At 42.3% G+C, this 27,662-nt stretch overlaps 2 protein-coding genes across 2 annotated transcripts; both read right to left on the bottom strand.

The window, feature by feature from the left end:
- Positions 1–398: 398 nt before the first annotated feature.
- Positions 399–10,937, bottom strand: LOC128063976 (zinc finger protein 226-like). Its single transcript, XM_052656801.1, has 3 exons — positions 10,923–10,937; positions 6,547–6,673; positions 399–2,557 (listed from the first exon to the last, which is right to left on the bottom strand). Exons 1-3 carry the CDS (start codon positions 10,935–10,937, stop codon positions 399–401), a joined length of 2,301 nt encoding a protein of 766 aa, XP_052512761.1.
- An 8,353-nt stretch (positions 10,938–19,290) lies between these two features.
- LOC128063456 (zinc finger protein 234-like) lies at positions 19,291–25,907 on the bottom strand. The gene is made up of 4 exons (XM_052656221.1): positions 25,893–25,907; positions 24,377–24,503; positions 23,404–23,496; positions 19,291–21,092 (listed from the first exon to the last, which is right to left on the bottom strand). The coding sequence occupies exons 1-4, from the start codon at positions 25,905–25,907 to the stop codon at positions 19,291–19,293; spliced, it is 2,037 nt and encodes a 678-aa protein (XP_052512181.1).
- Positions 25,908–27,662: the final 1,755 nt, after the last annotated feature.

The raw sequence follows: 27,662 nt of genomic DNA, 5'->3' as shown, positions 1-27,662 counted from the left end.
AGCAACTTTCACATGAAGTATTACTTGGCCATGGTCAGACTATGCAAATTCAAAACAGTCTCTGCATTCTGGAGAGACTATTGGGCAACAAGAGTTCTAATGGGCATTACTTTTGACCCATCCATCATACTTTTGTACAAGGCCTGATAAAATCATACTAAGTCTTCTCCTCTGAGTAGTATTTAATAATAAGGTCAAAGCTGAACTGAAGCCCTTACTATACCCCTTATAAGGGATCTCCGTTATGTGGCCTTCTGACTACTGGGACATGTTGAGCTATGGTTAAAATGCTGACTTTTTAATGAAACAAATGATTTTTTTTTTCTTTTGAACTTGACAACCAGAAGAATTCACATGACACTTGAGTTTTAAAAAAATCACTTTATAGAACTTTTCTCCTAAGTTGAATCTCTGATGGTCTTACCACCCCTATGACTTTTATAGGATTTATCAGCAGCATGGATTCTTTGATGAATTGTTAGATTGGAGCGCCAACTGAAGCTCTTACCACACATCTCACACTTGTAAGGTTTCTCCCCTGTGTGGACTCTCTGATGAGACTGAAGCTGTGAAGACCGACTGAAGACTTTACCACACACGTCACATCTGTAGGGCTTCTCTCCAGTGTGGACACTCTGATGAAGCTGAAGACTTGAGGCCTGACTGAAGTACTTCCCACACTCCCCACACTTATATGGTTTCTCTCCTGTGTGGACCCTCTGATGCATGTCGAGGTTCAGGCTCCACTTGAAGCCCTTCCCACACTCCTCACATTTGTATGGCTTCTCTCCAGTGTGGACTTTTTGGTGGGCTTGAAGGTGTGAACTCCGACCGAAGCTCTTGCCACATTCTTCACATTTGAATGGCTTTTCTCCACTGTGGACTCTCTGATGGGCCAGGAGATTTGAGGCCTGCCTGAAGACTTTTCCACACTCCTCACAATTATACGGTTTCTCTCCAGTGTGGATTCTGCAGTGAATTTTAAGATCTGCTCTACGACTGAATCCCTTCCCACACTCTGCGCATTTGTATGGTTTCTCACCAGTATGGATCAGCTGGTGGATCTGAAGTCGTGAACTCTGATTGAAGCCCTGCCCGCACTCTTCACATTTGTAGGGTTTCTCTACGCTATGGGCCTTCTGATGGATTTGAAGATACGAACTCTGACTGAAGCCCTTTCCACACACTTCACATTTATAGGGTTTTTCTCCTGTGTGGACGACCAGATGAACTTGATAATGGGAGTTCCTCCTGAAGTTCTTCCCGCACTCCTCACATTTGTATGGTTTCTCCCCTGTGTGGACTCTCTGATGTGCCTGAAGGTTTGAACTCAGAGTAAAGCCTTTACCACACACATTACATACATATGACTTCTCTCCAGTGTGGATTCCCTGATGGGCCTGAAGACTTGAAGGCCGACTAAAGCCTTTCCCACATTCCTCACATTTATAGGGTTTTTCTCCTGTGTGGACTCTCTGGTGAATGTACAGATTTGAGCTACAAATGAAGCCTTTCCCACACTCCTCACATTTGTACGGTTTCTCTCCTGTATGGACTCTCTGGTGGGACTGAAGGTGTGAATTCCGACTGAAGCTCTTACCACATGCATCACATATGAATGGTTTCTCCCCAGTGTGGACTCTCTGATGGTCTTGAAGGTGGGAGGCCTGACTGAAGGCTCTGCCACACTCCTCACAACTGTAAGGTTTCTCTCCCGTGTGGACTTTACAATGAACAGTAAGTGCTGACTGACGACTGAAGCCTTTCCCACATTCCTCACATGTGAATGGTTTCTTTATGCTGTGGACTTTCTGATGAGTTTGCAGTTGTGAGCTCTGACGGAATTCCTTTCCACACTCATCACACACACTGCATTTCTCTCCTGTGTGAACTCTCCGATGAATATGAAGAACTGAGCTATAACGGAAGCCTTTTCCACACTCATTGCACACGTGAGATGTCTCTTTTGAGTGTAACTGCTGGTGAAGATCAAAGGTAGAAAGGCTGGTAAAGGTTCTTTTACACTGGTAACGTTTTTGTCCTGTGTGAATCATACTATTCTGATCCAATGTGGAAACCTTCGTGCTGTCTTTTCTATCATCATTGTGGCAGTAAGACTTTTCATTCTTGTGTACTCCTCGATCACCAAGGTGGTATGAAATCCGACCAACACCGTCAACATCCTCTTCACACCGACACAGTTTACTCTGCGTGGAAATTTCCTGGTATCTATTCTGATAATTCTGTGACTCAGTCAAGGAACTTTTTCTCCAAGAATCGAGGGTTCTCAAAGATGAAAACCTTGGATTTCCAGTATCACCAGGATCACCTGCTTTCTCATTTAATATATAGTTCTCATCTTCAGAAATCTGAATAGATAGTCCTGCCCCAACCTGGTGCAGGGAATGACCTTGTTTGTGGAAATGACAACTATTTATCAGGGAGTCTTGACATCTGGTTAAGTCATTCGCAATCTGTTGCCAGATTTGCCAGCAGGAAAGCTCTTCATGTAATCCTCTCTCTTGAACGGCCCTCAACTCACTTTGATTGTTTTCTTCTATAACGACAGAGAATTGAGAGATGTGGACACGTGAAAGCTTTGTTTAAAGAGTCAAGATTTCACACTTAAGACACACTATGAGTCTTTAATGAACCCCAGCATGGTTTGACTTATCTTTTTCCCCACAAATAAAGTTCTCAGGTTTATATATTGACAGCAACCAAGAGATGGTCCATTAAACTCCCAAATACTTAGAAGTAATGAAAACCATGTAAAACAAAATGCTATCTGACATACTATTTACAGCATCTTTCAAAAATTACATATCGCTCCTATCACAGTACAGTATCAAGACAGACAAGCATTTTGCTGTGCTCACAGGTTTCACAATGTTTGGCAGTTAAGTTAGTCAGGGCTTAAGAAAGGCATGTACGGGTGAACCCCAGTTTGATTTCCAGGATGCTCAACAATTCTGAATTCTAGATTATCTCTGAATCAAGTCAGAGAAGCAAAAGAGCTTTCAGAAGGAAGGTGTCTGAAAGAGGAAAAGCACTGGAAAGTAGAGCATGCTGAAAAGCTGCAAAGGCAACAGTCCACCAAGGGGGTAGTGCTGAGAAGATTCAAGGTGCTAAGAATCAGTGGAGGTGAAAAAAAGCACAAAAACCTATACAATACTCTGGCTTCTTAGTGCAGTAGGCAGCGCATCAGTATCATAATCTGAAACCTATCCACTGGATCCTTCTGAGGTAGCTATATAGCCTAATATGGCTCCACATCCCCCTAGAGGAGGGATCAACATTTACACGCTAAGGAAGAATGATCTCTCAGCATAGAAAGGACTTCCCTGGTGGTCCAGTTCCCAATGCAAGGGTTCCAGGTTTGATCCCTGTTTGGGAACTAGATCTCACATGCTGTAACTAAGAGTTTACCTGTTGCAACTTAGAGATGCCACACACCACAACTAAGACCTGGCACAGCCAAATACACAAATAAAGAAAACAAACTGGCTGCTTATTTTTTTTAAAAAATAACCACAGCCTGGAAAAATTTTGGACATAAATACATTGGCCTTTAACAAGAATGATTTCCAAAGTGAAGAAGGCAGTTTATGAGTGAGGTGGGAATAAATTCCATAGCTTATGATAAGTATTTAGAAAGACTGCTGCTGCTGCTAAGTCGCTTCAGTCGTGTCTGACTCTGTGCAACCCCATAGACTGCAGCCCACCAGGCTCCCCCATCCCTGGGGTTCTCCAGGCAAGAACACTGGAGTGGGTTGCCACTGCCTTCTCCAATGCATGAAAGTGAAAAGTGCAAGTGAAGTTGCTCAGTCGTACCCGACTTTGTGACCCCATTGACTGCAGCCTACCAGGCTCCTTCATCCATGGGATTTTCCAGGCAAGAGTACTGGAGTGGGTTGCCATTGCCTTCTCCTTAGAAAGACTAGACACTGTCAAAGAATCATCAAAGCAGTGAAGGCAAACATGATCTGAAATTCCTTCCAAAGGATATGTACAAATCGCCACACAAACAAAATGTTTGTAGAAGTAACAACCTAAGATCCATTTCTTGTTATTGAGGTGGGCTTGGGAGGAAGGAGATGGGAAGGAGCTGGGAAAATCTTTTTCAGGGCAAGACTAACTCACCAGTTAGCTATTTTCTGAGACCTTTCCCCCCCAGATATGATGGATAAGGAAATATAATTTTTTTTTCCTTCTATGAAAAGCTACGTAAGTAGACATAAGAATTCTTCATTCAAAAAACAAATTTCTCCCCAAATGAATATGCTTGCTACTAATGGCTAAAGGAAAGTCACAGGAAAAGCATTCACTCAGTTTGGTTATAATTACAGGTTCTATGTGTGTGCCTGCTCAAGTTGATGAGGGTCAACTTTTATGGAAAGGCAAACAACCACATATACACCATAGGCCCTGAGAAGTTAGAATTAGGCTGCTGCTGCTGCTAAGCTGCTTCAGTTGTGTCCAACCCTTAGTGACCCCAGGGACTGCAGCCTACCAGGCTCCTCCATCCATGGGAGTTTCCAGGCAAGAGTACTGGAGAGGGTTCCCATTTCCTTCTCTGAGAATTAGGCTAGGAATTTGTTGGAAGACACAAAAACATTTTGCAATATCCCTATTCACTCAGATTTGTTCACCAGCCATTGGCTATTTAAGTGGTAGGCAAATTTCTCTATCCATTGACTCATCCATTTATTCAACAAATATTTAGAGTCCTTGTCATGTACCAAGGCTATTCTAAGCACTTAGGCTTGTAAGTTATAAATGGAACAGACCAAATTCCTCTACTCTGGGGACTTCCCTAGTGGTCCAGTGGCTAAGACTCCACACTGCCAATGCAGGTGGCCTGGGTTTGATCTCTAGTCAGGGAACTAGATCTCACATAGGGAATGAAGACTGAAAATCCAGCATGCCTCAACTAAGACTGGCACTGCCAAATAAAGAAATCAATATTAAAATACAACAGTGACAAATTCCTCCATTCCTGGAATACCCTCCAGGGGAAGAGAGAGAAGTGACAAACAGGTAAACCAAAATGTATGTACATGAGTGAAGATCAGTGCTCAGAGATCACACAAGGCAGGGCAGAGAAAGAAAGAGAGGACTGGATTTTCCATAGGGTGGTCCAAGGACAGCCCTCTCTTCCTCTTGAAGGTGAGTGACCTGAGGTAAGTACATATGCCTGAAGGATTACAGGTGAAAGAGTATTCCAGGCAGAGAGGACAAGGAGATACATCCTTTGCAGGTCTGAGACAGGAGGGAGGACGATGGAGATGGAAAAGACAGAGTCAGAAGGAGGAGAGGAGATGTACTCAGGGAGGTGGTGGGGTCGAAAAGCAGACCATTAGAGGATTCCAGAAGCTGCTTTAAGTGGTTTTCATTCTAAGTAAAACAATCCATAAGAGAATTTTGAACAGACAACTAACACAATCTGACTTAAAGTTACAAAGGATCCCTTCGCCACTTCAAGAATGAACGGTAGGAGGGGAAAGGAGGGGGCAGGTGACCAGTATAGACTATGCAATAACCAGGGAAAGAGATGTCCCACTGGGACCAGGTGAGGGACAGCACAGGGCTGGCGAGAAGCACAATATATGGAGAGTTAACCACGAGAGTGAACAACTGCTCGGTGCTTACCTAAATTTCTATCTGGGTCGCTGAATTCATCATCCAAAGCCTCTTTTTTTTTTCTCTCTCTCTCTCTCTCTTCTCTTTCTATATGTTTTGTATCTCTTTTGAAGAATGAGAACATGCAGAGTTGCAAGTTAAAATGAACCGGTCAGAGCTACAGTTTACTGGAAGTTTGAGTTTCCAACTGTATATTTAAGATACTGAAGAGCGAAGTCTGAACAGCAGAGAAGGACAACTGTAAAATGGTTCTGACTATATTTCCATTAGCAAGGCTAAGAGTTTTAAGAGATTTTGCCTTGATTATAACAATAATAAATAATTTATGTTTCAAAACTAGATACTGAAGGCCCTGTTTTTCAAACTTTGTATCATGACCCACTGAAAAAGTAGCACTTATTTCAAGACTCAGACACATACGTAGGAATATGCAGTACTAAAATGAGGGCTGAAAGACCTATTTCTGACCAATGTCTATTTTCCTAAAATCTGTTCCCACTGGCTCTCAGACCACTCATGCATCAGCCAGGGTTTTCACTGCAACATGATCTAGTCTTCCTAAGAAGCTTTTGATATCTTCTCTAATATTTGATTTCATTAAACATGGCATGTTAGGCTTGCTAAGTTGGCTTTATAACCCACTAATGGGACTGCCACTAATGGGACATGAGTGACATCTGAAAAATAACAGACAAGGTACAGCAGGATATCGTTCATTTACTGTTCTTTGACCAAAAAAAGAAAAAGACCTGAAACACACTGTCTAGAAAGACCAGAGATGGCCTGTCATGTCCCACTGGAACTGGAAAAGTCTGGTCTCCAAACTCAGAGAACCATTTCAAGAACCCCAGAGCCTTGAAACACCAAGGTCACAAGACACTTGCAGAGAAAGGCTGTCCTCACCTACTGAGACCACGTTCCGGAAGTTCTCCACCATCACATCCTGGTACAGCTTTCTCTGGGCTGAGTCCAGTAACCCCAGCTCCTCCTCTGTGAAGGCCACAGCCACGTCCTTGAAGGTCACTGCCTCCTACAACAAACAATACCAGCTCAATCTTATAGCCAGCGGTCAGTGGAAGAGGGGCGGCACCAGGAAGGAGAGGAGGATAAAAAGAAGTTGCTTTGGCTCCTGTGCAATGTGTAGACTTCTCAGTCCCCTCCTTCCATCCTCCCAACATCACACTGACTTTCCTTAGCCTCACTGCAAGTGCAGCTATGAAGAAGGAAGCTTTGTGTATCTACCTGGTGTTCCCAGTGAACTCATAAATAAACTCCCTAGAATTCTAACCGCTGCATCCTGAACTAAAAAGCCTTCACTTTTATTTCTGGCCATGCCTTGCACTTGTGGGATCTTAAGTTTCCTGACCAGGGATTGAACCCGGGCCATGGCAGTGGAAGTGCAGTCTTAACCACTGGACCACCAAGTGAAAGTCACTCAGTTGTGTCTGACTCTCTACGATCCCATGGACTATACAGTCCATGAAATTCTCTAGGCCAGAATGCTGGAGTGGGTAGCCTTTCCCTTCTCCAGGGGTTCTTCCCAACCCAGGGACTGAACCCAGGTCTTCTGCACTGCAGGTGGATTCTTTACCAGCTGAGCCATAAAAGGAACTCCCCAAAACACTTCACTTTTTAGATACAATCATCAATTGTCCCAGCAACATTTACTAATTTAGGCCCGGCAGTATATGATGGCACCTGCCTCTCACTGAAGTAGGAACCAGGTGAGGAGGAGGGTCATATGAGGGAATTAACCAAAAGGCCATGCCAGGCCTCAGATGAAACCCCTCTTTCTTTCCCTGTTTGTCCTTCTCTTATCTAATGGTATACTCTGACTCCAGAATCTTGGTTTTCTGGATAAGTCTGAATTGGTTCCTCATTTTTCACAACCCTTTTATTTAAAACAAAGATAAAACCAAGTACGTACCTCTTTAGACAATTGTTCTCAGGTGTCAGTGCAGTGACAAGTGAAGTACCACCTGACTTTTAAAATTAAGGTCGTGGATTATTTTGATCAAAAGAAAAAAAAAAAAATACTGGGTTAGCCAAAAAGTTCATTCCAGATTTTCCATACCATCATACAGAAATATCTGAACAAACTTTTTGGCCAACCCAGTACAAGATGGAAAAACAAATAAACCAGTAAATAAAATACACACAGGGTCTGATTCAAGCACAGGAAGACAGAATCTCACTCTTGTCATAAGAAAACTAACAACAGTTATTTTTTCTGTGTGAAGAGGCAGTTTGACCCTGCTGTGCCATATTTGGCTATTTTACCAAAAAACATTCAAGGCACCACTTACAAAACATACCACTTCAATTTTACATATCTAGTATGTCAAGGGCAAAAAGAGGCAATATTTTTCAGAATATATTTTTTGAGAAAAAAGTTAAATCAGGAACATCATCACTGTAATATTCTTAAAACAGTAAAAGTCCTAAACTAAAGGTCTACGAATAAAGAATAGTTTAAAAATAGGTATGTAAGAAAGCTAAGCCCCAAAGAATTGATGTTTTTGAACTGTGGTGTTGAAGAAGGCTCTTGAGAGTCCTTTGGACGGCAAGGAGATCCAACCAGTCAATCCTAAAGGAAATCAGTCCTGAATATTCATTGGAAGGATTGATGCTGAAGCTGAAGCTCCAATACTGTGGCCACCTGATGTGAAGAACTGACTCATTGGAAAAGACCCTGATGCTGGGAAAGACTGAGGCAGGAGGAGAAGGGGACGACAGAGGATGAGATGGTTGATGGCATCACCGACTCGATGGACACGAATCTGAGCAAGCTCCAGGTGTTGGTGATGGACAGGGAAGCCTGGCGTCCTGTAGTCCATGGGGTCACAAAGAGTCAGACACGACTGAGCAACTGAACTGAACTCAAGTTTTAGGGAACATGATCAAGCAATTAAAAGTGAATGTTGACAGTGAAAGTGAAGTTGCTCAGTCATGTCCGACTCTTTGCAACCCCAGGGACTGTAGCTTATCAGGCCCCTCCGTCCATGGGATTTTCCAGGCAAGAGTGCTGGAGCGGATTGCCATTTCCTTCTCCAGGGGATCTTCCTGCCCCAGGAATCGAACTCAGGTCTCCCATATTGCAGGCAGACGCTTTACCGTCTGAGCCACCATGGAAGCCAAAAGTGAATGTTGCTGCTGCTGTTGCTAAGTCGCTTCAGTCGTGTCCGACTCTGTGCGACCCCACAGACGGCAGCCCACCAGGCTCCCCTGTCCCTGGGATTCTCCAGGCAAGAACACTGGAGTGGGTTGCCATTGCCTTCTCCAATGCAGGAAAGTGAAAAGTGAAAGTGAAGTTGCTCAGTTGTGCCTGACTTCGCAACCCCATGGACTGCAGCCTACCAGGCTCCTTCATCCATGGGATTTTCCAGGCAAGAGTACTGGAGTGGGTTGCCATTGCCTTCTCCGAAAGTGAATGTTCAGTTCAGTTCAGTTCAGTCGCTCCGTCGTGTCTGACTCTTTGCAACCCCATGAATCGCAGCACGCCAGGCATCCCTGTCCATCACCAACTCCCAGAGTTCACTCAGACTCACGTCCTTCGAGTCAGTGATGCCATCCAGCCATCTCATCTTCTGTCGTCCCCTTCTCCTCCTGCCCCAATCCCTCCCAGCATCAGAGTCTTTTCCAATGAGTCAACTCTTCGCATGAGGTAGCCAAAGTACTAGAGTTTCAGCTTCAGCATCATTCCCTCCAAAAAAATCCCAGGGCTGATCTCCTTGCAGTCCAAGGGACTCTCAAGAGTCTTCTCCAACACCACAGTTCAAAAGCATCAGTTCTTTGGCGCTCAAGTTTCTTCACACTCCAACTCTCACATCCATACATGACCACTGGAAAAACCTTGACTAGACAGACCTTTGTTGGCAAAGTAATGTCTCTGCTTTTGAATATGCTATCTAGGTTGGTCCTAACTTTCCTTCCAAGGAGTAAGTGTCTTTTAATTTCATGGCTGCAGTCACCATCTGCAGTGATTTTGGAGCCCCAAAAAATAAAGTCTGACACTGTTTCCACTGTTTCCCCATCTATTTCCCATGAAATGATGGGACCAGATGCCATGATCTTCGTTTTCTGAATGTGGAGCTTTAAGCCAACTTTGTCACTCTCCACTTTCACTTTCATCAAGAGGCTTTTTAGTTCCTCTTCACTTTCTGCCATAAGGGCAGAAACATAAGTGAATGTTAGGTAGTATTAAATGAGAGAAGTTTTTAAACTGTATCTGTTATAAATGAACTTCCCTGTAGCTCAGATGGTAAAGAAGCTGCCTGCAATGCAGGAGCCCAGGGTTCGATTCCTGGTTTGGGAAGATCCTCTGGCAAAAGGAATGGCTACCTACTCCAGTATTCTTGCCCAGAGAATCCATGGACAGAGGGGCCTGGCAGGCTACAGTCCATGGGGTCACCAAGAATCAGACATGACTGAGCGACTAATATAACTACCACTATGTTTTAAATACAAATACACAGCTATGAATACATATGATGAAGAGATTACAGAAATATACAAGCAGCTAATTTGTAAGCTGGGAAATATTAAAGTGGAAGATGTTCTTCATGTCCCTTAATTTTTCTTTTACTTGTGAAATGAAAAATGATGAAATAAAACCAAAATTAAAACCAAAACTAATTACATAAGACAGGAATTTTTTAAAAAGCACACATGGCTCACGAAGGTCCTCACAGGCTTAGACTCTCCTTGAAAAAGAAAAACCCACAGGGAACTACAGTCAGTATTTTGTTATTACAAAATATTTCCCTGTAAGAGAAAAGAATCTGAATATATACATAGATACACACATATATATAATTGAATCATTTTGCTATACCTGAAACTAACACAACATTGTAAATCAACTATGAAAGTGAAAGTGAAAGTCACTCAGTCATGTCCGACTCTTTGGACTATACAGTCCATGGAATTCTCTAGGCCAGAATAGTGGAGTGGGTAGCCTTTCCCTTCTCCAGGGGATCTTCCCAACCCAGGGATTGAACCCAGGTTTCCTGCATTGCAGGTGGATTCTTTACCAGCTGAGCCACAAGGGAAGCCCAAGAATACTGGAGTGGGTAGCCTATTCCTTCTCCAGAGGATCTTCTCGACCCAGGAATTGAACCAGGGTCTCCTGCATTGCAGGTGGATTCTTTACCAACTGAGCTATAACTGAAGTATAGGGAAGCTGTACTTCAATTAAAAACAAAGAAAGAAAAATCCATATAAAATCTCTGAGTACAAAAGTGGTATTTTTAACAGCAAAAGAAACAAGCTCTACTCACCATGAACATGTTCATCTTCTCTCTCCTTCCAGGGAAGTACAGAGTTCTAAGAAGACAGGGGGAAAAGAGAAAGACGTCAATGAAAACTGGTTTACAAAAACATGACTAACCCAGGTGGGGCTCGCTGTGAATCAGCAAGGCACTCAGTCCTCCAAGTGGCTGCAGCCAAGTGGGCTTGAGAGGGATCCTGCACGGATACCAGATGCCTCCAAGACCCCTCTCATTAGCTGTTCAGGGAGCAACATGCCCACCTACACACTGGCCCTATCAGTGTGCTGTGGCTTCCACAGTGGTCGTTCTTATTCCAAGGTGTAATCAGAGACCATGTGAGTAAGAGCAGGCTTTGGAGTCAACACGCATGGGCTGAAATCCGGGCTATACCACTCACTAGCAGTGTCATCTTCGGCAAATTATTAACATTTCTCCACCTCAATTTTGTCTTCAGCAAGTAGGGGAGAACAGGGTTATCCACCTCATGAGACTGGTGTAAGGCAGAAAGCTCTGAGAACCCCGTCAGGATTTCTGATTTCTCAGCAACTGTGGTAAAGCAGATGATACTATACAATTTGAAATGATCCTTATAGATGTGATTTCTAACAACAGAACACTGTCAAATACAGGCAGGTCCCACGCTGTTGTCCCGAAATGGAAGTTTTTAGGGTTCTGCAAATCTCTGCCTGTATTCCTCATAATTTTGTTACCACAACATTAATATTTAACCTGAAATAGGCAACTTTTTATAAAAGATATAAAAATACACTGTTTCTTTTTAAGCAGGAAGTACCCTTTTGACAATTATGCATAGATGTAAAGAGAACTAATAAAAGCCTGGATTCTGCAACAATAATAAAAAACACCTTGACAGTCCATACCGAAAAATTCCATACAGGAATCTGAATTATACATAAAGAAATGTTTAAGAAATAAATGGATAAGAAGAGAGAGCTCCTCCCCACTGTAGAACACAAACTAACAACTGTAGAATGAAAGAGAAAATCATCAACGGGTGGTAAAATTTGGAAAAGTTTAGTGGGGAGTAAGATAGCCACATTGTTTCAAAATATTAATTGCAAAAAGGACAACAGTTACTTCCCAGACACCTTAACCAAGCACACAAAGCTGAAATCACCAGCTGGAACACACCCACAAACTGACATTTGCTTGGTATGATGCCTTAGAGGGCTGCCTCACCACTTCTGGGGCATCAGTGTTAATAATGGGTAACCTGAATCCAATTATGAACAAATATCAGATAAACCAGGGCTTCCCTGGTCGCTCAGTGGTAAAGAATCCACCTGCCAGTGCAGGAGATGAGTTTGATCCCTGGTCCAGGAAGACCCCACATGTTATGAAGCAACTAAACCCATGTGTCCCAACTACGGAGCCTGACTGTGCTCTAGAGCCCGTGAGCCGCAACTCCTGAGCCCTCAAGCTGCAACTACTGAAGCCCACGTGGCCTAGAGCCTATGCTCCACAAGGAGAAGCCACTGCAAGGAGAAGCCCGTGCAGCAACGAAGACCCAGCACAGCCAAACACCAATTAATAAAGTGATTTTTTAAAGTGCATAACCTGAATCTAATCATCAACAAGCATCAGACAAACCACAGCTTCCTTAGGTGGCTCAGTAGTGAGGAACCTGTCTACTAATGCAGAAGACATGGGTTCTACCCCGGATCTGGGAAGATACCACATGCTGTGGAGCAACTAAGCCTCTGTTTCACAACTACTGAGCCCACAAGCAGTAGAACCTGTGCTCCACAACAAGAAAAGCCACCACGATGAGAAGCCTGTGCAACTAGAGTGCTCGCCATAACTAGAGAAAAGCCTGTGAAGCAACGAAGACCCAGCACAGCCAAGAATAAATAAATAAATAAAATTATTTAAAAAATGATCATGTATAACCTGAACCTAATTATGAACAAAGGTCAGAGAAACCAAAAAAGAGGGCCCTCCCACAACATAATTTATCAATACTCTTCAAAAATATCAAAAGCCAAAAAGTCTGAGGAGTCATTCTGGGCTAAGGAAGACTAATGAAACAAAAACTAAGTGCAATGCATATAACTGGACTCCTTGAAGAAGAAAAGTGGCTCGCCAAGACTTTACTGGAACCAACAAGGACTGACTGTATGGCACAGGGAAATTATACTCGACATTTTGTAGTAATCTGTAAGGGAAAAGAATCTGAAAAATAACTGAATCATTGTGCTGTGAAATAAACATGATATTATAGATCAACTAGATTTCAATTTTAAACAAGATCTTAAAGAAAAGGCTAATAAAAAATGTAAATATGGGCTGTGCATTAGATAGAAGTGTGTTACCAATGTCGTTAACCTCCTTTTGATCAACTGGCTCTGCAAACGAAAAAATAAACAAGCATGATAAAGCCATGAAAAACCACACTGCACTGAGAACTAGCAACAGAAACGGCTCGAACTTGCTGTTTTCAACTGATCAACAAGAACTGTATTGAAATGAGAAAAAGACAAGCTGCTCCTTAACACAGACAAAAATAACCAAAGAAGTGGGACTTCCCTGGTAGTCCAGGGGTTGAGAATCCACCTTCCAATTTAGGGGATGTGGGCTGGACCCCTGGTCGGGGAACTAAGAGCCCACATACTGTGGAGCCACTAAGCCTATTTGTCAAAACTAAGACCTGATGCAGTCACAAGTAAATAATATTAAAAAACAAAAACCAAAGAACTGTCCTCTCAGCAAACATGAGTGATGGACCACTTCATTAATAGTGACTCCAGTCCCATTTTGCTTCTTTCATCCACTAGATGCAAATCATTACGATATTCAGTAGTCAAATTGCATCTCCTTCTTGACACCATCCAATCCAGAACAAACCCTCACTGCCTAAAGCTCTCCCCAACTCAGTTAACACAAACCGAAACCGTAGAAGCAGCCATACCTCACGGCCTCCTTACCGGGACACCAGTGCTGCACAGGCGTCCTTGCTGCAGTAAGCTCAAACAAACTGAGCTCTTTGATTACAGGTATGTTCCTGGTGGCTGCTGCCTGGCGGTCACAGATGAGCAACTGAGCAAAACAGAAATACTTGGTGACTCCACATAAAGAGTATATGAGAATTCCTTATACTATTTTTGCAACTTTTCTGTTTGAAATTATTTTTATATTACTAATATTTTAATGAAAATAAAGTTATAGAAAACATATAACAGCATATCAACTATACTTCAATAAATATTTTAATAAATAAAACTTAAAAAGAGAAGCTAAGAAACAGTCATAGTAATAACAATAGTAATAATAGTAGTGGTTCATTGATGATGTCTATGGCAAAAATATCTAGTACAAATTAACAATAACTACCAGTTGATCTTCCCACTTTAGGCTCAAGTACTCTAGTTTACGAGGCTTTCCAGGTGGCTCAGTGGTAAAGAATCCGCCTACCAAGCAGGAGACTCGGGTTTAATCCCTGGGTGAGAAAGATCCCCTAGAGAAGGAAAAGGCAACCCACTCCGGTACTCCTGCCTGGAAAATCTCATGGACAGAGCTGCCTGGTGGGCTACAGTTCATGGGGTCCCAGAGAGTCAGACATAATTTAGCAACTACACAGCAGCAACAGGACTCTAGTTTAAATAAAAGATAGCAATGAATCTATCCCCAAAAGCCTGGAAGGGATATATCTTCACATCTAATACTCTTCCATTTTGATTCTATACTTGCTAGCTACCTTTTGCTCAAGTGAGGATTTTTTGCAAGGATCCCTGACAAGTAACAATCATTAGTGGGGTAATAAGATCCTCAGACTGAGTAAAGCTCTGCTTTATCAAGCTCAGCTTTATCTGCAACATCCAGCAATTTCCTCGGCCTCAGTTTCCAGACAAGATCCTTTCCTGAGCTTCTCATATTTTCACGTGCAGGGGAGTTACTACAGGATCTTGTTGGAATGCAGACTTCTGGGCCCCCTGTGCAGAAATTCTAAATAAGAAGGTCCTGAATGGGGCTCAAGGCTGGGCCTTCCTACCCAAGTGATGCCAATGCTGCTGGTCTGTGGACCACAATTTGAGTAGCAAGGCAGTGTAACCTCAGTCCCAAAGAAAACAGCCTCCACTAAACAGACACATAAACAAAGAGTAACCAGACAAAAAGGCACTAAAACATTAACAGCTGTTATCTTTACATCCTAAACTTATGGGTAATTAAAATTTTTCTTTATATCCGCATTTACCGTAATGATTGTTACTTCTGTAATATAAATATTATTTGAAATAAAATAAATGACCCAGTTGAGAAAACTATCTTAAAATTGATAGACTAGGGAATTCCCTGGTGGTCCCTGGTTAGGACTCGGTACTTTCACTGCCATGGGCCCTGGTTCAATCCCTGGTCAGGGAACTAAGATCCAGCAAGCTGTGTGGTGAGGCCAAAGAAACCACACACAAAAAAACACAACGACCAGAGAAAAAAACTCCATAGAATAACCTAAACCTTGCTCTCAAGGTCCCCACATTTAAGTCCCAACCTACTTTCATGAGGAAATTCTAGTCAGTTCCCTATGCTCAACAAGAATATATCAAAGAGATTAGCAAACTAAGGTGTTGGACTCAGCCTGCCTGGGGTTACAACTGCAGCTCTGCTTCTTACTATTCAGGTGAGGATGGGCCAACAGGGTTGTGTTCCCTGGCTACATCTCCTTATCTCTAAAGCAGAGAAAACAGCAGTACCGATGCACAGAGCCAGTGTGATGGAAACGTGTTCATCAGTATAAAGCTTTTGGAATGGAACTTAAGTAACCAAGGCATAGCTACAATCATTACTCATGCCCATACGTTCTACAGTTTATGCATCTTAAACAGAAGAATGCCAAGTTCTACTCCGCAGGGTCTCTGTTGCCTCTTCCTTTGTGTAGTGCTTTTTGAGAAGTCAAGGCTGGGGAAGGAAAGGAGGTTGTGAAATCCCAGGATTGTGTTTGTATCCCCTATATTTCACACCCTCTTGTACCAGCTAGAAGAAACCCTCTCTTTTCTAAACAAGTCTGGAGTTCAGGATAATTCGGCTTCCTGGGCTCTCAGAATCTCACTGTGAGAATCCAGGTGCTTCTGAATTACAGTAGCATTAATAACAATTATGTGTCAGGCAATTGTTGACCTTTTGCTATCTCTTTTTTCTCCAAATACTGTATTAAGAAACCATTGCTTTTATTTCTCTTTTACGGAACAGCAACGGAGGCACAAAACGGTTAAGCAACTCAGCCAGTGTGACAGAGTATGAAGCCAGAGTTACCTTCATAAGTGGGAGGTCAGGTTAGAGGTGCAGAAAGCCGGGGAGACCCTCAAATCCCAAGAAGCACGACCTGAGCCCGCCCCATCCCGGGATGCTACCAAACGCTCAGCCCAGGGACACGAACATCATCACCCTTGGCCGTCAAACCTCTGCTTCTAGCCGCTGCTTCTCTTTCTCTCCAAATGAAAGGTCAGGAGATGCTGGCCCCAAGCGCATTTCGGGGGAGTTTGAATGGATCGTGAAAAGCGGACCTTAAACACCATCATCAAGCGAAAGATGGCGGCTACCTCTTCCTCCTGGGGCCGAAGGGCCTAGGACTACCCGGAGCTCCTGGACTACACTTCCCAGAATTCCGCGGGGAGACAGTCGCAGTCCAGCCTTACTATAGCTGCAGTAGACGAGCCTACACGGAGCTTTGGACTACACATTCCAGAATGCAAAGGGAGTGCGTGTGAGCCCTCCGCACTACCGCCCTCTTGGACTACACTTCCCGCGAAGGTCCGAGCGGAAAACCGTCAAAGCCTCGCCCCCTGATGAGGAAGTGGCTAGTTCCCCTAGTTTTCACTTCCCTTAACCCCTAAGGTCTCAGGCAAATCTCTTGCCAGTCTACCGCGTCAGCCTTAGAACAGGGTTACAAGCTTAGAAGCACTTTGGACATGTCCAAAGGCCTAAGTGACATAAATGCATTACCAGCCACAGAGGCTTCCTGGTAAACCCCAGAGTTTTACTGTTGAAATAAGAGAAGGAAACGGCTTTCTTTGCAATGGGCTATAGTCAAAAGTCAAAATACCTCAATACCTGAAATGTGACCAAACATGCTTTGTCCTTACTGGTTCCACACCGAGGGTCCTCTGTTGTAATTCTGTGTTCCCTCCTCACGCACATCTTTTCAACAGTATAAGTGGAAGTCGCTCAATCCTGTCCCACTCTGCGACCCCATGGACTATACAGTCCGTGGAATTCTCCAGGCCAGAATACTGGAGTGGGTAGCCTTTCCCTTCTCTGGGGGATCTTCCCAACCCAGGTTTCCCACATTGCATTTTGTGGTATTTTGTGGATTCTTTACCAGCTGAGCCACACATGTAAAGAATCTGCCGGCAGTGCAGGAGATGGGGTCAATACCTGGGTCGGAAAATGCCCTGGAAGAGGGCATGGCAACACACTCCAGTATTCTTGCCTGGAGAATTCCATGGACAGAGGAGCCTGTCAGGATACAGTCCACAGGGTCGCAGAGTCAGATGCCACTAAATGTATATCTACTTCGTTTCCAGCTACTGAATTTGCCCTCTCCATGTTATGTATTTAAAGTACAGCATAAAGATTCAATAGTTGAAACATCAATTTATCTGTGTATGCAAAACAATCTTTTTTTTTTAATTTTGAAATTGGCTTCTGGGATCCTATCATAATTTTGATCTTTATATGCCTTATGACAATATAGAACAATCATATTATGAGGTGTTAACTACAAGGGATATTTAGTAGTAATTTTTTCAAATTCTATTGTAATTTCTTGCTTTGATAGTACTAGTCAATGAAAAAACCATAACATGAAATTATAAAATGAAAAAAATACCACAAAATGCTCCTAACTAAGGAAAACCACTATGGAAGAGTATCCCTTTACACACGATCTTATGCATGTCTACATACAGATGTATGTGTGCATGAACACACATACCTGCACACACATACATGCACACACACACACAGATTCAATATAATCTGAAGGTTACAATCTGTGACCTCTCAAAGCCCATATTGTGTATCTCTTGCCATTATATTTGCCATAATTTTAATGGCTTCCGATTAATATACAAATATAGCAAAACTCAAATTCCTACAGCTGTACACTTATTTCCATTAAAAAAATTCAGTGACATCATTGATGTGATGCTTATCTTTTTCGTATCTTAACCTCATAGTCAAAAGTACTCAATTATATGAATTTGAGATCAAAGAGATACATAACCTATATACTGATAAGTACTCCTTTCCCAAAACCATGCTTTACTGCTAACCAGTAGGTCAAAGGACATAAATGTCAATCTTGCCTCATAATACATTTAATAATTTTATCAAATTCCTACAAGTTTCCTGGGTATTTTCTTCATGGATGTGTGTGAAGAATATGGCACAGCCTCTACCTGAGAAGTTTGGACAGAAGAAATGCTACAGTTCTTAGTAAGCAAACATTTCAAAGTCTGGATAAAAATGCAGGGAATTAGAAATCAGTAAGTTCAAGGTTGACCAATAAAATTTTTTCTAGTGACAATTTTTGTGACATTTTCAAAATGTTACAGTAAATCCCGCCTTAACATTGAGTGACTCACAAAAAAATCAATTGTAAAGTATGCAGTTACCTATTGTTGCAAAGTTAGTAACATTTTCAGTTTGTACTGTCAGGAAAAAAAATCACGAAACAGTTCAATTTTATATTAGACACAATCCTTGGAAAACTAGACAGGGCCTCAGAAAATAACCCTACTTGAGAACAGAGGCTGTGGGAGGCAAGGAGCCAGCTGCAATAGGCTCATATCATATTAATACTGCAGATTACAATATCAAGTGGTTTTCTGTACTTCAACAAATGATCACTTCCTGAATTAATTTTACTTGGTAGGTTTCCTCCTCTGAAACAATTTTCATATAGTGTACATTTCCCCCTTTTGGTTTATTTAACATACATGAGCTGAGCACACCTACAAGCAAGAGTCGATGTTAAGGTTGTGTAGATTCAGCATCCAAGTCCCTGCCCTCATGGAGCTCACGTTCTCCTGGACATCAGTTTTGACAAGCCCATCCTTACACTTTCATTAAAGGCAAGACCAAACTCTTCCTCTCTAAGTGCTATCTCCCTAAGTGGTATCTGACAAATGTCAAAGTTCTGAATGCAACCCTTACTGCACCACTCAGAGGAGGTTTCTGCTGTGTGGTCTGGTGAACACTGGGATATGTTCAGCTACTGCTTCGACACGCAATACCTTCCCTCCTATGAGACCTGACACTTGCAAGAATTCAGGGTTGCACATGAGTTTTTTGAAATAATCATTTTGTGGAACTTCTTTCCTTTGACAGTTCCCTGATGTTCTTAACACTCTCATCACTTTCAGGTACCTCCAGTATGAATTTTGTGATGACTTACAAGATTGGAGCGCCAACTGAAGCTCTTACCACACATCTCACACTTGTAAGGTTTCTCCCCTGTGTGGACTCGCCTGTGATACTGAAGCTGTGAAGACCGACTGAAGACTTTACCACACACGTCACATCTGTAGGGCTTCTCTCCAGTGTGGACACTCTGATGAAGCTGAAGACTTGAGGCCTGACTGAAGTACTTCCCACACTCCCCACACTTATATGGTTTCTCTCCTGTGTGGACCCTCTGATGCATGTCGAGGTTCAGGCTCCACTTGAAGCCCTTCCCACACTCCTCACATTTGTATGGCTTCTCTCCAGTGTGGACTTTTTGGTGGGCTTGAAGGTGTGAACTCCGACTGAAGCTCTTGCCACACTTTTCACATTTGAATGGCTTTTCTCCACTGTGGACTCTCTGATGGGTCAGAAGATGAGAGGCCTGACTAAAGACTTTTCCACACTCCTCACAATTATACGGTTTCTCTCCAGTGTGGATTCTGCAGTGAATTTTAAGATCTGCTCTACGACTGAATCCCTTCCCACACTCTTCGCATTTGTATGGTTTCTCACCAGTATGGATCAGCTGGTGGATCTGAAGTCGTGAACTCTGATTGAAGCCCTGCCCGCACTCCTCGCACTTGTAGGGCTTCTCTATGCTGTGGGCCTTCTGATGGATTTTAAGATACGAACTCTGACGAAAGCCTTTCCCACATACCTCACATTTATAGGGTTTCTCTCCTGTGTGGACAACCAGATGAACTTGATAATGGATTTTCATCCTGAAGTTCTTCCCACACTCATTGCATGTGTATGGTTTCTCTCCTGTGTGGACTCCCTGATGGGCTTGAAAACTTGAACTGTAAATGAAGCCCTTACCACACACTTTACATACATATGGTTTCTCTCCGGTGTGAATTCTTCGATGGGCCTGAAATTGTGAAGGCTGAACGAAGCATTTACTGCACTCCTCACATTTATAAGGTTTCTCTCCTGTGTGGACCCTCTGGTGGATATGCAGATTTGAGCTACAAGTGAAACACTTCCCACACTCCTCACATTTGTACGGTTTCTCTCCAGTGTGGACCATACAATGACTGTTAAGTGCTGATCTGCGGCGGAAGTTCTTACCACATATATCACATTTGAACGGTTTCTCCCCAGTGTGGATTCTCTGATGTTCCTGAAGATGTGAAGCATGAATGAAAGCCCTTCCACATTTGTCACAATTGTAAGGTTTCTCTCCCGTGTGTAATTTACAATGAACAGTAAGTGTTGATCTACGACTGAAGCCTTTCCCACACTGCTCACATCTGAATGGCTTCTCTACAGTGTGGACTTTCTGATGAATTTGCAGCTGTGAACTCTGGCTGAATTCCTTGCCACACTCATCACACTTATAGCGTTTCTCTCCCGAGTGAACTCTCTGATGAATGCGAAGTGCTGAGCTGTAACAGAAGCTTTTTCCACACTCACAACATGTATGACACTTCTCTCCTGAGTGAATTTGTTGATGAAGATCAAAGTTGGAGAGATCACCAAAAGATTTTGTACATTCATTATACTGAGAAGGTGTCTGGCCTGTGTGAATTACAGATAGTCCTGCCCCATTCTGGCTAGGTGAGTCACGTTGTTGGTGGAATTCAGAATGTTTTATCCTGGAGTCTTGCCACCTGGTTAAGTCACTTGCAATGTGTTGCCAGATCTGCCAGCAGGAAAGCTCTTCATGTGGTCCTACTTCTGAAATAGTCTCCATCTCACTTTGGATCTTTTCTTCTGCAAAGACACAAAATTCAGAGATGTGGACAACTGAAGGTTCTGTTCACTGTTTTCAAGATTTCCCATTTGGGAGAGAGTATGAGACGTGAATGAATCCAGAGAATGTTCAGTTTGTCTCTTCCTTTGTGTGTCATGTGCTCTGGTTTGCATGCCAACAGAAACCACGTGGTGGTCCAGGTCGCTCCTACCCACCACCACTAAGCGTAGCAAAACCCACTGGTGTGAGCTTCCTCCATGAGGTGCGAGTTAGACGTCAAAAATTTAACTTGAAAAATTGATCATTAGATTCAAACTGTTCACCTATAGACACTTTCTATTGGATTCAAAGGCAGTGTAGAATCTCAGATAGTAAACTTTATAGTTAGTAAATGATGCAGACAAAAAAGTTACATAGATAATAAAATATGAATCAACTAGAACTTTAAGGGGATGCAATAACTTTTTCTGTAAACAAAACTTGGAAGCAACTAAGATGCCCTTCAGCAGGTGAATGTATAAATAAAAAGTATGGTACTTCCACACAATGGAATATTATTCAGCGCTAACAAGAGATGTACTACCAAGCCAGGAAAAGATGTGGAGGAAATGTAAATACGTATTTCTAAGTTTCTAAATAGAAACCAATCTGACAAGCATACATACTGTATAATTCCAACTATATGACATTCTGGAAAATCCAGTGCAGCCAAATAAAATAAAGTAAATAAAAATAAATATTTAAAAAGAAAAAAGAACCAGTATCATCATCAACAGGAAAGGGGTCATCACATGAAATACCTATGAAAGTGATACATATAAATCTCCAACACCTGAAATGCAGGTTTTGGTTATGACAAAGCATGCATTTCTTACCATGGTTCATGTTTTACAAAAAAAAAAAAACCTCAACAACTGAGTCTAACTTCTTGAGTTACTTTGCTGCACAGCAGAAATTAGCACAACATTGTAAATCAACTATTCTTCAATTTAAATTAAAGAAAAAAAGGAAAGAAATTAAAATAGAAAGGAACTGGGAAAATTAACTAAATTTTAAAAACTGAAAGGAAGAAAAAAAAGAAAGCAATCAGATAGGCAATCATCAAAAGACAAAAAATGCTCTGCTACCTCCTTCCTTCACTCTGGTTTTTACATGACCTATAATTATCCCCTTCACACCGAGAGAAATAGAGCTCTCCCGTCCCACCCATCAAACCTACACAGAGTCAACAAATATTTACAGATGCCTGCCACATACTGGGCTGCTCCGGGTACTCAAGACAGACAAAACTCCACACTCCTGGTGATCACACTCCAATGCAGAGAAAGGGGTGATAAACAAGCAAAGTCTGTGAGATCCAGTAAGATGCAGAATGAGGAGAGAAAAGGGACGATAGAATTTTACACAGGGTGGTCAGAGAGGGCCTCTCTCATGATGCTGGAACTGAGCGGAGACCTGAAGGCAGAAAGGGAGGGAGCTGGAAGACTAGAGGTAGAAGAGTAGGTCTGGCGGAGTTAAGGGCTCACAGGTGGAAGTATCTGCTGTGATCACAGTAACTATCCCCCAAAGAACTCACATCCTGATTTTTGAAGCCTAGACTATGTCAGATTATGTGGCAAAGGGGGAATTAAGATTGCAGACAGGATTGAGGCTGCCGATTAGCTGACCTTAAAATGTAAGTCCATCCTCTACTTTGGGGTGGAGTGGGAGGCTCAATGCAATCAAAAGTCTCCTACGAAGCAGAAGTGTGATGCAGGAAAAAAGCAGAAGAGGGACACGTGACAAGGGAGGACGGGGCAGAGAGAAGCGATGTCGCTAGCTGTGAAGATTGAGGAAGGTGGCCACGAGCCACTGGAAAGGCAAAGATACAGATTCTCCCCCAGAACCTCCAAAGTGAAACCACACTACACCTCTGACCTCTGGAAGTGTAAGATGTTCAACATGTGTTGTGTTAAGCTATGGTGTTTGCAGTGATTTTTTCAGGCAGCCGCAGGTGACACAGCATCCCTGGCGAGTCTGAGCCTGGCGTGGTGTATGGCATGGGTGGGAGACAAAGAGCGAGAGGAAAGGAATCAGAGAGACAGTGGGGGACCATGAGCAGATCCTGGAGGACTGCAGAAGCCACTTTAAGAGGTTTAACTTTAAGAAAAATATAAAGCTATGAAAGATTTGGAAGAGAGGAATGGCAGTCTTTCCTAAGCATCACTCTTGGCTGCTACTTGGAAAACAGACTATAGGAGGGGCAGGGCAACCAGTACAAAGGTGTTAAAGACGAGAAGTAAAAACACAGGGGAGGGCTTCTCTAAGGACCCCCATCTGCCTGGTTCTTACCTGACTTTCCTTCTCTTTGGGTTGCTGTCTTCACCACCCAAAGCCTTTTTTCCTTTTCTAAGTGAAATATATCATGTCTGAAGGGGTGACACCCTGTGAACATGCAGAGTAACATATTTTAAATGAACACACACTGTGTGGCTGATTCATGTTGACGTGTGGTAGAAACCAACACAATACTGTAAAGCAATTATCCTTCAATTAAAAATAAGTAAATTTAAAGTCAGAAAAAAGAAAAGAAAATGAATACACTAACAGTACAATTTACTGGAAATTAAGATTCCTGTATTTAATGTTGATCAGTGAGTCAAAACGAGGGTAATTAAAATATTTTTAAGAAAACATGACCTATTTGAAAAAATATTGGAACTTCTTTGATGGTCTAGCAATTAGGACTCTGAGTTTCTATGCAGGAGGCACGGGTTTGATCTCTGATCAGGGAACTAAGATCCCTCATGGCCCAAGGTGCAGTCAAAAAGTTAAAAGGAAAACACACAAAAAAACCCAAAATACCAATATTTCAAGACCTGGACACATAAATACAGTAAGTATTACAGAAAGCAATTTCTCATCAGTGCCTATTTTAATTAAATCTCCCCTCACTGGTTCTTATATGACTCACACAATTGGCCAGAGTTTTTCCTGCAATGTATTCCATTCTTCCTGACGAATTCTGATATTTTTCTCCCTTATTTTGTTAAAAAGCTTTGGTATGAAAGTCAGGTCCCCAAATGCCATTTCAATACCCCAAAAGCCTTCCACATCTGAGGACACAAAGCCAAACCAGGGAGATGACCTTGCTAGAAAAGGTGCCTGGGACCTCTCTGGTGGTCCAGTGACTAAGACTCTGCACTCCCAATGCAGGGGGCCTGGGTTTGATCCATGGTCAGGGAACTAGATTCCACATACCGCGACTAAGACTTGAAGCAGCCAAGTACATATTTTTTAAAAAAGAAAGGGCGCCTGTCCTCACCCACTGAGACCAGATTCCGGAAGTTCTCCAGCATCACATCCTGGTACAGCTTCTTCTGAGCCGAGTCCAGCAGCCCCAACTCCTCCTCCGTGAAGGTCACAGCCACATCCGTGAAGGTCACTGCCTCCTACAACAAACAATCTCAGCTCAATCTTACAGTGTCCAGTGGAAGAGGGACAAAGCCAAGAAGGAGAGGTGGGTGATGAGAAGATATTCTGGCTCCTGTGGAAATGTGTAGACTTCCCAGTCCCCCTCCTTCTGTCCAACACCATACACTGACTTTCCTTGGCCTCCTCGGAAGTGTGGCTATGGAAAAGAAAGGATGGGTGAGATGTGAGTTCAGATTCTGAAGGACTTCAGTCAATTTGTAGACTTCCCAGCCCTTCTTCTATCCTGCCAGTGCCACACACGGATTTTCCTCAGCCTCAGTGGCTTCCTCAGTGATTCTCCTTCCTCAGTGGCAACAGACTGACTGAAGTCCCTCAGAATCTGGACTCACTTCCTACTCACCCTCTCCACCTTCTTGGCACTTTCCCTTTTCAAGTAGCCACTGACTGTAAGATGGACATTACATGTGTCTGGTGTTATACCAACTTTTAAAAAAAATATATTTATTTATTTATTTGGCTGAACCAGGTTTCAGTTGCGACATGCAAATTTTTAGTTGGGGTATGTGGGAGCTAGTTCCCTGACCAGGGATTGAACTCAGGCCCTCTGCATTGGGAGTATGGAATCTTAGCCACCGGACCACCAGGAAGTCTCCCCAGATCTTTTTAACAAACTAAAATCCCACAAACCGAGTGGTGCATCAAAAAAAAAAAAAAAGAAAGAGAGACAGAGAGAGAGAAAGAAAGAAAGAAAGAAGAGCTGTGCCATGCTGTTATTTGGATATTCTACCTAAGAAACAGCCAACACAACACAGATCAAATGTACTCTTTCTATATTGAATGCATAGTACATCAAGGACAATACCGACATTGTTTTCAGAACTGATTTGAGGGGAAAAGGTATCATGGAAGAAAGCTTCCACTTAAGTGTTGCCTAGAACAGTCAAATTTGTAAACCACCTGAATGTCTACAGGTGGAAAGTAGTCAAAAATAAAAAGGCGCCCCCCCCCAAAAAAAAAGGTGTATCAATACAGTGGCAAATGTGAAGTACCCATTTTAAAAAATATACAATATTAAAGGAACAAAGTCATAATTTAAAGTTAGATGTACACCATAAATACAAATACAGTTATAAATGCACATGAGGAAAAGACAAAGAGAAAATAAAAACAGTTAGTTTGCCAGTAGAGAAGTAATGAAATGGGAGAGTTATTCATTTCTAGTCATTTTTCTACTCCATAAAATATATAATGATCACATAAAATAAAAAGAAACACAAAGAAAACTCAAGAAGGACAATGCAATGTCTCCCGTGTCTCCTGTTCTGCTTGAGTCATCCCGAAACAAACGTGTAACAATCTGAGCAATGAGATGGAACTTTAAAGTGAGAAAGGCAGGTGCTACTCACCTTGAATGTGGTCATGTTTCCTCCTGTGCCTAGGGATGGGCACAGTCCTGAGTTATACAGGTTCTAGGAGGTCAGAACTGCCTGAGAGAGTTCTGAGAGTCTGAGAAGGCAGAAAAAGACACGAAAGAGTAGCTTGGGTCACTGCTCATCCACACAGATGCTTCCTGTGAAAACAGTGCATGAACGTTCATAGCAGCATTACTCATAATAACCTAGAACTGGAAACAACTGGAATGTTGGCCTATGTGTGAATGAACAAACTGTGGTATATTCATACAATGGAATATTATGCACGAATGAAAATGAATCCAGTACTGATTATGCTACAACATGGGTAAACCCTGCAAATGCTATGGAAAGCAAAAGAAGACAGACACCAAAGACTACATACTGTATGATTCCATTTGTATGAAATGTCTAGAATAGGCAAATCTATGGAGACAGAAAGTATGTTAGTGGTACCCTGGGTTTCTGGGGAGAGAATGGGGGTTAACTAAGGAATCCAACTGCAGAAATGAAAATGTTCCAAATTATTATGGTGATAGTTGTACTGCTGAGCAAAGTTACTAAAAATCATTCATCTGTACACCTGAAATGGGTGAATTCTATGACACACATATTTCAGGCTGGTAAAAGTAAATGTTTATTAATCTACATGTCATTTAGATTCTCAATATGAATTTATGGCTTGAGTCAATACTAATATTTATATATGAATGAATAAATAAGTAGGGAAGGAGAAGCTTCTCTTTACAGTACAATGTAAATTAATAAACATATCTCCCTATTAAAAAACTTTATTAATTAAAAAAGATTACAATGAAGAAATCTGACAGACATTACCTGAGCCTAGTAAACAAAGCTGAGTTTACTAATATAGGGATATACTGATATCCTCTGGCTCCAGCTATGTTGCAGTGACAAGGACACCTCACCACTTCTGTGGAATCCCTGCCAACAATGCATAACGAAGAACTTTCTCCAAAATAACTTGACTCTATACACCCCCAAAAACCTAGCTGGCATATTAAAAAGCAGAGACATTATGCTACTGACAAAGGTCCGTCTAGTCAAAGCTATGATTTTTCAAGTAGTCATGTATGGATGTGAGAGTTGGACCATAAAGAAACCTGAGCATCAAAGAATTGATGCTTTTGAACTGTGGTGTTGGAGAAGGCTCCTGAGAGTCCCTTGGACAGCAAGGAGATCAAACCCATCAACCCTAAAGGAGATCAACCCTGAAAATTCATTGGAAGGACTGATGCTGAAGCTGAAGCTCCAATACTTTGGCCACCTGATGCGAAGAGCGGCCTCATTGGAAAAGACCCTGATGCTGGGAAAGATAGAAGGCAGGAGGAGAAAGGGACAACAGAGGATGAGATGGTTGATGGCATCACTGACTTGATGGCATGAGTTTGAGCAAGCTCCAGGAGTTGATGATGGACAGGGAAGCCTGGTATGCTGTCCATGGGGTCATAAAGTCAGACACGACTAGCGACTGAACTGATACTCCCACAAAATATCAAGAACAAAAAAGACAAAGGTTGTAGAATCATTCCACATTAAAGAAGAACATTAAGAAAAGTATGAGAAAAATTCTGTAAAATGTTTATTAACAAAAAATACGACATAAGGCAAAAAATTGGACGTTGAACTGGGGGTAAACCAGTTATGAAGACTTCTAGTTAAAAAAAAACATAACAAAATACAAGACTGTGGATTATTTAATAGCACATTATCCAATATGCTATCTGGCATTACTTACTTATG

The sequence above is a fragment of the Budorcas taxicolor genome, chromosome 18 (genome assembly GCF_023091745.1).
Source record: "Budorcas taxicolor isolate Tak-1 chromosome 18, Takin1.1, whole genome shotgun sequence".
NCBI lineage: Eukaryota > Metazoa > Chordata > Mammalia > Artiodactyla > Bovidae > Budorcas > Budorcas taxicolor.
The sequence above is the reverse complement of the archived record's forward strand: the minus strand, read 5'-3'. Positions and strand labels throughout refer to the sequence as shown.